The 11,172-nt window shown below is 29.3% G+C and overlaps 1 protein-coding gene across 1 annotated transcript in view; it reads right to left on the bottom strand.

The window, feature by feature from the left end:
* LOC141530364 (uncharacterized) overlaps positions 1-10,972 on the bottom strand; it is a 52,755-nt gene extending 41,783 nt beyond the window's left edge. Inside the window, 2 exon segments of the mRNA XM_074247424.1 lie at positions 9,016-9,425; positions 10,814-10,972. Of these exon segments, the coding sequence (XP_074103525.1) occupies positions 9,016-9,162 (147 nt within the window). The 5' untranslated portion in view covers positions 9,163-9,425; positions 10,814-10,972.
* Between the last annotated feature and the right edge of the window lie 200 nt (positions 10,973-11,172).

Consider the following 11,172-nt stretch of genomic DNA (forward strand, 5'->3'; position numbering starts at 1 on the left):
TTTATCGAATAGATGTTGTATAATGATATATGTTTATTTAGAATCTTTGATTTTATTTGGTTTAACGATTGCACGGGATATACAACTGTAACCAGGCCTGCCGTAACCGGCTTGTTCGAGTAACCCACGACGTAATCTCTATTTTTAAACTCGACGAGCCAGTAAGTTAAGGAAGATACACACAAACTTGACAAATATCCACTTGCCAGCGGTAAGATAGTTGCTTTCTCATTTCATCTCATCTAGTACATATACTATAAGTTATATAGAACTTGAGGATTTCAAGAAAAGTGACATTTTAACTGCCAGAAAAAAGCAAACAAGTCGAATGAGGAAACCAGAATTTTGTTCTATAGTAGTATTAATAATAATCAATGGTAATAATAATAATAGTAGTGGTAACAGAGCAGTAGAAGTAGGAGTAATAACAGCAAATAAAATTAAAAAAAAGAGCCTGAGGCTCGGTGTTGTGTATTCGCAAATACTTCATTGCAATGCCTTAACTGTTAAGTGGTTCAAGGAAAGTCTTTAGATATCACCAATAAATTTTACCTTATTTTGACTTGCTAAGTTGACCAAGATACATTGACTATTTTCTCAGGTAAAGAAATGTTAAATGATTTGCTATCATTTTTTACTATTAATTACATACATCATACGTTACACTAAATCACAAGAATAAGAATGTAAAAAAATTTTTCGGTAAACTAAAAAGATTCTATTTACATTATTTAATAAAATAAGTTTCAAGTTAAGAGGCACGTGGCAGCCGTCATATTATCTATCTATTTACAGTACTTGTTTAAATATTTGATAAATTTCTGTCTCTCTTTATATTCATTCATAATCTTGATAGTCTTAGTGATAAGACAAGAAAAAAAGGACTAACAATAGAAAAGGATTTAGTTTTTATTGTATTTTCACAATACACGGTTAATTAAATCCATCATTGTTATTATTTACTTTATATTGTGTACTTCAATAATATCATTCGCGTAATTCAATAAAATAAATATAGCATGACATAATGATTGGATCATCATGCCTTTGAATGTTGAAGTGACGTTACAACCAGTTGACCAAGAATTGTGTAGATAAATGTGATATCAAGGACTATCAACATAGTCATCATGCGTAGATCAAACTTATTAATAAATATGATAATTGAATTTACTGTTACAAAATATTTCATTAGTGGTTACTTTTACTCGTGATTCAATTAAATTTAAGTTGGAGTGGAGGTAAGAAATTTTTCAAAGCTCGAAATAAAAAGTAAGTGTAATACAGAGTAATTGCAATATAAGGGTGTAGTGGATCGAAAAATGAGTATAGGGTGGAATACAGACGCCGAGTTACGGCCTCGTTCGGCGCCAACAAGTCTACCATGTGACGTCAAGGGGTGAGGGAACTTCGTTACTATACATATTCAGTAAATGCGTATTTTAGTTTTTTTATTTTTTTATTTTGTTTTTAGTATACTTCGCTTTCTTTTTTTTTTTTTTCCAAAATCAACGCAGCTCTATTATATTGCTCATGCGATTTTATTTTGATAAAATTAATGCGGTATAAAATGAGAAAATACCGCTATTAAAAAAAAATATAGCGTAGTTTGTTTTTTAATTTACTTGTTACGACAATAGGCATTTTTAACTTCTATCCTCCTTAAAGTATTTTTGATGAGTACAAATGTGCGAGGAAGCTTTTTATACTTTTTACTACGCTTAATAGTAGAATAAATAGAGGAGTTAGTCTATTTTAAATTAAAGACGATGAAGAAAAAAAAAAAAAAAAAAAAAAAAAAAGTTATATCCCGCTCAGACGAAGTTCTTTTACAAATAAACTGAGTTGGTTCCATTTTTAAATTTAATAGTATAGAAATAAATTCAATTCAATTAAAAGTATTCTCTCAGGTAATTTTTTAAACTTTAGGAAATTAAGATACAATAGTTTTATAGGTCATACTTATTTTAGTGAAGGTACACTAGTTTTATAATTTATCATCGACAACTAGAAAAAAAAAAAAAAAAACAATCGTAAATACTTATAATGATAAAAAGCATCATCTTATTCTTAAGAAAACTTAGCTATCTTGTATAAATGCATTCTCAATACTTTTTAATCTACTGAATACGTGTTGTGTCTTTTTGCTGGTACTCTGGAACTGACGTTACTCAAATTTAATACACGTATTTATTATCTCACTTTTTTTTTTTTTTTTTTTTTTTTTTCAGTCCACGTAATGGTTTATTTTAAGTTTGTCATCTCTCTGTAACTTACATAAATATTGAATAAAATATTAGAAAAAATATATATAGTTGGCGTGGTTGTGAAGAGCAAATTTTATCTATTAACTCATAGTAAAAATTTATATTTTTCTATCAATATATATATATATATATATATATATATATATATATATATATATATATATATATATATATATGCTGTTGTAATTATATTTTCTTAGCCACGTTTATATGAAAGTAAACTTACAATTTTGTTTACATTTAATCCATAGTTCAATAAAATATAATATTTACTGACTGCCATAAACTTCAAGTGTTATTTTTCGTTAAAATTCGAAATAATTTCAAACAATCATAACAATTTGCTTGGAAAAAAATTTTATAAGCTCTAATTAATCAATCTAAATAATAAATTTTTTAATATAGAACGGATGTAGAAGTGTCAGATCAAAATAATGAAAGCACTTGGCTTACGGTGTTAATGAAAATATATGTATATGTATTTATTGTTTGAATAATAGAAGCCTGAATGAATGAAGCGTGAACCAATTACTGATGATGTTAATGGATTACATAGGAGGGAGATGGGATTTTACTACTGGAGATTATACAAATCACAGTTCTGGATATTACCATGACCCACTTGACCTTTTAACTTCGTCGCCATCATAATCACTTTAGCCGGAAGAATCATTTAACACGACTATAAATGAGACAAGAAGGAACAAAGTGTCAATTCATGCTCTTGACAATGATGTTACATTCATAATTTATCAACTCATAATGCCTTTCTACAGTCTATTTAGGGTTTATAATCTTTTAATATTCAATCATCATGATATGAACAAAAAATTAAATTTTTGGCAAGTACAAAATTTTATAAACACAAAAATATTAACTTGATTTGAGAAAAAAAAATTCGAATCAAAAAAATTCCATTTTCTTGAATAAAGAAGAAATATTTATTGATTTAAAGAAAATTTTTCTTTATAATTCAAGACAAGAAAATTCTTCAAAATAAATTTCGTTATTCAAAATAAATTTTTTATTTCCGTGATTTGCCGAGGAATTTACCAAAAAATAATTTTAAATGAAGTCAGGAAGATAAATCTTACATAGAGGGTCATAATAATTTAATAGATATTTATAATAAACAGTTTTATAACTCCAAGTGTTCTTATTTATAAATCATGTCATAAATTTACTGTATGACGGCATCTCCCGTAAATAAATGACAATTGTAAAAATTAGCCTTGACCAAGATCACGTGTGTTTACTAGATCCTTTTGTGATTATTTTTATTTTAGTTTATTACAGTCATAAAATTATAGCAAAGAGGAAAAATAATGAATCTAATAAATTACAATAATTGTTGTGACCGTCGTAATTATTTTAATGTTATCTAGTTAATTAAACCTTTTTAACGAGTATAATTATAAATTGAATTACAATTGTAATTTTAACAGGTATATGTTGAGTGATATTACGATGAGCTTACTTTAAATTGCTCGCGTGGCTTTCAGGGTCACTCAGGAATCTAACTTGCAAAGCTGTGAGTTCGTTGACTGCTCGACACATCGAAAATAATGGCCTAACGATATAATAGTATGTGTTGAGTATGAAGTGAATGTAAGATATAAAGAGCACGAAAAAAAATTAAAAAATAAAATAAAATAGAATATGAGAATGGGAATAGAAGTGGACAGAACGAAAGAAGAGTCAGATCGGACTTGAAGCGTGACAAAGAGCAGCGAACCACATCGGCGACACGTTCGCACGTCGAACTAAGAAGAAATGAAACAAAAGGAATAATGCATAGTAGACTTACTGGTGTTTATTTCTACGAGGGTCTGTGGTACCTGACATACCGAGAAAATAACTAATCTTATCTTAAATTATAATTTAGTACAGGAAATTTCATTTTTAAAGAAAATTATTATTTTTTTGAGAAGAAAGTTATTTTTACAAAGAGAAAGTTCATTTTTTAATGAATCACCAGGTAAATAAAAAATAATTAATACTACATTCCTTGGTCTTAAGGTTATTAGGTCAAGTATCAAGTTATATTGTTCGACTTCATACTGAGTAAATATAATCATTGTTTCAAGTTAGGTTAAGTGTATGCTGTATATGTAATGGATAATATATAATGGTAGTGGTAAATGAAGTAAAGGTGAAAGCTCATTACTTCGAGCTGATTAGATTATGAAGAAAAGAATTTTTTTCTCAAGTTTTTTCAGAATTATTTTCAAAATATTTAACTAAAGAACTCCGGCTTTCAGATACACTTTTTTAACTTAGAAAACTGCATTGAATGCCGCTAAATAAATCAAAACTAAACTGCGTCGAATAAATCCAAGTGAATCAGAATCGAACGATCTATTCAAAAGTTGTAGCCATTTAATGATTTCTAAATAATCGTCTTTTTTCATAATACTTTTGAATTTTTAAGCTCAAAGAGCTCAAAAATTAACCTATTTAGTAGATTTTTGAGCTAAGAGATGGCTTGCCGGTTAACCGCTTTTACGATTTTTTAACATAAAATCGTCAATACTAATGCTGCAGTGCACCTTCTATCGCTTACATTATCATAGCAATTATACAATAAAAACAACCCACTTTCATGTTATCGCATACCAGCGCTCAAAGTAAAAAGTCAAGCAAAACAGAAATTCAGCACATTATAAATCGTATATCTAAAACAAAGTTAAATATTACATTGCAACAGTTTCTTGCCTACTATTTTCTCATTGTGGACCTTTATTACTTAATAAAATAAAATATATTCATGAGAGATGTATGGCCTCTGACTTTTATTAGTCCTTTTACTAAAAAAGACACGCGATGCGTGGCAGTAAGTTCTGTACTACCCATATGTAGTCATATCAGTATTGTTTTATAAAAGGTGCGCCATCCAATGTGGGGCAAACAAGATGGAGGCAAAACTCATCGGTCGATATCAACGCGCCAACTGATGAACGCTATTTTACTGCAAGCTCTAGTGTTCAACCCCTTTTATTTGCTGACTATCCACACTCGCAACCGCTTTACTGCTATCAGATTTTACCCACATGATTTTCATTCTTTCCATCTCAGAATGGGAAAAAATTTTCCTCTTTTATGCCTATAAAAACTTACTATACAGCAATGTCATTGTCGGGATATCATAATACCACGAGGCAGTAGCTGTTTTAATTATACTTTACAATTGAACCATTAAATCTCTCAAGAGTATATATATAATACCCTATAAAATAACCTTATACTGAAATAAAGCTTTTCCATCACTTAAAAGTGAAGGTTTAATATAAATGTTATTTCATGAAATCGTTTAACTTTCATTTAATTAAAATTGTAATAAGTAACAGAAACATAAAAAATTAAAGAGAGATTTATAAATTTAATAAATCGTACAATATAACGAAAATATATTTAATTGGGTCAACTGAGATAGAATAAAAGAATATCTGTAGAATGAAGAGTAAAGAGACTACCCGGAAATTGCTAACAAACAGAAAAGTTTACTAGTATTAGGTCAAGTGATCTATTAATAGACATTAATCGAATTGAAAAAAAATTATTAAAAGTTTATATAAGAAATGAAAAGAAAATAATATGGGCTATCACTTTTTTTAAGGTTTAAATTGTATTTTATTTGGTTCATAATCTTATACTTATATATTGACCGAAGAATTGTAGTAATCCAGCTTTTTAATGTTTACTTTTAAATCTCTTTTGTTTATACTTTTTTATCCGTTCTAAATTTCTAATATTGACCATTAATCATATAAATATGAAACACAAAAAGACTTTTAATCGGTTTTTATCTTCTATTTAATAGCTCTTTTTTTATTTTAAAATAAAACATAAACTAAGAATATCAAGAAATAGATTTCATAAAAAAAAAACCTTTTTTTTCGAAAAATGATGTCATTAAAAATTTTTTAAATTATAATTATCATAAAAAGTAAATTTAAAAATAGTGAAATAAAAATTGATTAAATAAGATTTTTATTTAACAAAGGACGCTAACCTCAGTACTGAATAGTATACACTGATCGATATTGTCTGCATGTCTAGTACATACGTAGAGTGTTTTATTTTCTACACGCAGCAAAGACAAGAATATTTGATTGTCATTGAAGTTTCTTATGCAATAAATTGTTAATCGACCTCGATCGTCACAACGAGGGTTCATCAATACGACCGCAATAACTAATAGTATTACAATGATTTTATAAACTTTGAATCATTTTAAAGCTGTAATCATCCAGCTAGTTCAGCTAAAAAAAATTAAAAATTTTTTTCCCATTGAATAAAATAAAAATTTCCAATATTCCCTCCGTATTTATAATAAAATAATAATTACAGATGAGACTACTCGATTTTAATCTGTTAAGTAAACACATAATGAAACATCCACACTTCAAAAATTTATTAACTTGAAGAGGGAAAATATGGTTGTTAATCTAATAACATATCTAATTGAGAAATCCAACAAAATATATATGTTAGGAGTAAACTAAGTTAAATCGATGCGGCAATAGATGTAATATAAAAAGAAAAGTGAAACCGATTTTCCTTTCCAGTCATCTCGAATGTCACCAATGGATATCATATTCGCATCGCGTGAACGTCAATGGAAGACCCACAATATTTGTCTACTGTACTATATTCGGATTCGTTTCCCCCTCTACACTCTTGTATTCGCATTTACGGGTATCATAATCATATGATATCTACATGTCTTTCAGAAACAATCAGCCACGTCAACCCCAAACATGAATATCCCCCTCAAATTTTTTGGGTTATTACTATGTTCAAACCGTGCGGAAACAACATAAACTGAATAGAGTGTGTCTCTTTGTATTTTTACCTATAAACCATTAACTACGTATTTTACAAATGCAACACATTTATACAAGTATGATATACGATAATTTCTGAGTATATAACAGAACAGCAAAAAGGACACTTGAAACAATTTTTCCCATCCTTTAAAACTGGAGGGTGATATTTTAAATAAGGGGATGATGAAGCTAGTTTATTCTGGTGACTAAAAATTTTAGACTTAAATGTAAAACTTAAATGTAAACGAAGTCTTTGTCCGATTTCATGGGCTCTTGGTACTTTTGTTAACTTCAAAGTACATAAAGTTTTTTCTTTTCGTCGCCGTTACTTTTTTAGTTATTTTTTAAAAGTCTGCACTTTCTTTTTCACCATCTCGTAGATGTTGACTACTAGCTACTGCTTCAGAGGGAAAATAATAAGTAATGAAGTTCAATGACCTTATAGCAGGCATGCGATATGAAATAAATGAGGGGCTCTGTTTTTATACTACACGGGTATACATTCAATCTTTTCTAAGAGAAGTTTAAGTAAAAGCAATAGAAATTATGTGAACCGACGGTCCGAGTCTGGAGAGCATTGACCTTGCCTAAACTCGCGGTGTTTGTACTTGCTCTGGTATCGAAATCGATATTGACCGTGATAGATTAATTTAAACCAAGTAAATAGCCCTAATTTATGACTTCCTTGACAGTAAACGTTGATACTTCTGAAAATATTATCTAAATTATTTAATTAACCAAGTGAAGGAGATGACAGCACGAAAGATATAGCTCTTATGATATACTAAACTAAGAGATTTTTTAAACACTCGATGCTCAACCGTTTAAGTTTTCAAGAGTGAGGGTGGCTGAAGCACCAGATAGACGTATACATAACTATGTATATAGATATATGCATCCACATGCAAGTGCTCTTAAAAAAAGTAAAACGCAAAACGAGGGTCGAGACGAGAAATACATATGGAATAAGTCATCTTTCTGTATAATGACCATATTGCGACAAACTGAAAATTATTTCTTGTGTGGATGCATGTTGAGATAATCACACCAAAATGTCGCCGGCATTTCAGAATAACAAGAGCAACGAAATAAAAGTAAAGTTATAATCAACTAAAATGAATAAATGTACCTAGCGTGATGATAAATGAATCTTGTCATCACTTGAGTCATGAATTTTATCCTTTACGCCATAATAAATGTATATAATTCTTATTTATCTTTTTTTTTTTTTTTAAAGTTGTTATATAACTTTTTATTCAATCATCCGCATAGTTATTTATATAATTTAAAATATAAAAAAAATTATATTGTTTTATCTCAGAATAGAGAAGAGAAAAAAAGATATAGATATGTTTTAATTTAATATTTTTATTGAATTACAGGAAAAGGAAAAATTTTAAAAATAATCCAAGACCTAGGCTAATAGCGGATGCAATTTATAAAGGTGAACTCAAGCGGTTTATCTATCTTTCTTTTTCTCTCAACTTACTCACAGGGGGGTTCTTTTCTCATACACACTTATATTCTGGTTTATGCGCTATTCTACTACTCTGTATACTCATCGTGAGAACGACAGCTGCTTATTTTTGTCATGCGTACGATAAATATTAATACGCACGCTCGTCGTCATTAAGCGCCATACTCACGCATACTTGTTCATTTAAATTCTGACGTAATATAATTATTTCGTGCTCATGACACTCACAAGCCATACTTATTTACATTTATCTCTTATTTTTTCATTAACAGCTGGAAATCATTAAAATATTTTTTAATTCAAATATTTCAATAACATTGCTAGTACACCTAAAGATAGACATATTAATCATACAAGTAATTACTTGTTTTTCCTAACCATAGAAAAATAATGTACAATTATGAAATATAAATCAGTAAAAAAAATATGAAATAAGATTCACCTGTTTTCCTGGACGCGGAAGAGTTTCCATATTAGTTCCAGTGACTACAGGAGCTTTTTCTGGAGCTCCATTTTGCTGTACGACCTTATCAGTGGCGCTAACGTCGTTGTCTCCACCCCCGCCTTTTCCTTCTACGACACCCGTCATTCTGCGACCTTATTTTCAACCACCCCTAGGGCCCCCCTGCGAACACTTGATAAAAGCCTCCAGCACAATACACTTTGTTCTTTTTTATAATCCGTGATTCTTGTTTAATTTATTGTTTTTTTTTCTTATTGTTATTATTTTATTTTTTTCTTTTCATTCGCCAATAAATAAAAAAAAATAATAATTCACTTTTATCTTCTCAGTAATTTATTCTTTATCTAATCACTGTACCTCCACTCATCGATCCTTCAAAAGTCCGTTACCTGAAAAATTAATTTTATTAAAGCACATATAATAATGGTATAATGAAGATAATAATGGTAATAATACCGATTAGATATAAAATTTAATTAAGTAAATTGGTGAAATTTTTTTAGAGATGAGCAAGATTAATGTTTGTATATTTTTTATTTTTTAATTAATTCAAGGCCATGTTAAGCGTATTTAGGTTTTACCCTATTAGTTCCCCTTGAAACGCAACCGAAAAATTCGTCAGGTCAGAGGGGAGATGTTTTAAAACATACTGCAGTGATGGTGTTGTATAGAAGCAACACACACACACATACATACACACAAGGAGGGCAAAATTTATTGCTCCAAACCCAATGACAAGCCAGCATTTTCTTCCTTCTATTCAATACAATACATAATACTGCGCTGCATTTTCTCATGTCCTTCAATCTATAATGTTTTTTATTCTGAACGATCAACATATACAATAATTAAATAATCTAAATAATAAATGTCATTTGGAGTAACAAGAAAGAGAATCGAAGTGAGAAAAAGAGAAAGACAGAGAGAAAGAATAAAATAGATTCTATACATGTGTATTACGTTGTCGATTGGAATTTTAAGCGCAATGAAAATGAAACTTCGCTCAAAATAAATTCGCAGATGAGAAGCCTTGACTGAGTAAAACAACGCAGGAGTAAAATGAGGATAGAAACCGCGCCCGTATAACCGATACTTCAACACAATTATTATATATTACAAAATTATCAATAAATTTACTTATACAATTTTGCGAGAGAAGCTACATGTGTTTATTAAGTATAAACAAATCTAACTGAAATAATGAAAAGATATCTTCTCTGAAGAACATTTTATGAAAATGATGAATTAAAATTTTAAAAATAAATACATTTATGAAAATAATGAAAAAAGGAAAAAATTAGCTATTCGGTAAATGTAATTTCTCTAATTGCAAAATTCAGTTAATGTTTCCGGTCGGCAAAATAATAACATAATATTTATAAAAGACCAGATAGAGAATAAATAAGATAACCGAACCGTAATACCGGATCAAGACAACAATCGCGCACCTCCGGATCGATTTTGGATTCGTCCTCTATACTCTCGGTCCCTCTTTCGCTAAGGAGAACACGCAAACTAACTCGAACGTTCTGAAAATATAAACGAAATTGTCATAACTTGAGACATTAATAACAATGTGAATATTATTTTGAAGTGATGTATCAAATTGTTTATCAAACGACAAACTTATTGAACGTCGTGTCCTAATTCAATTGGACATAGAAAAACCACCCAGGCAGGCAACAGGGTAATAAGATTGTCCCCCGACCTAACTTCTTTTTATATAAAATCTATATACATATAAATAAATAGTAAATAAAATTTGTTATATATTGACCTTCTTTTCGACATTTTTTATCTTTATTAGGAGCCACTGTCAAAACACACGCATTTCTCACTACATCCACTTTCTTTTTTATTTCTCTCCGTTATTCGTTACTTTTTTTTCGATACTATTATTGCTCTCCGGTATTTTTTCTCTGGTTGTCGGCGAGCGACTGCCCTCCCCGCTACTATAAAGCGTTTTGATCGGATTTCCAACATTCAGCGACTGCAGCGCCTCCTGCGGTTTACTTCTATCTTCTTTTACCTAAAATTATTATCATTATTATTATTATTACTTTATTATAAAAATTTTTTTTGTACGTGCGAAGTTTTTGATTTTTTTTTTATTATTTTATTCTACTTAGCTAACAT

The sequence above is a fragment of the Cotesia typhae genome, unplaced genomic scaffold (genome assembly GCF_013202065.1).
Source record: "Cotesia typhae breed Kobodo isofemale line unplaced genomic scaffold, CoteBio_Ctyphae contig_5, whole genome shotgun sequence".
Lineage (NCBI taxonomy): Eukaryota > Metazoa > Arthropoda > Insecta > Hymenoptera > Braconidae > Cotesia > Cotesia typhae.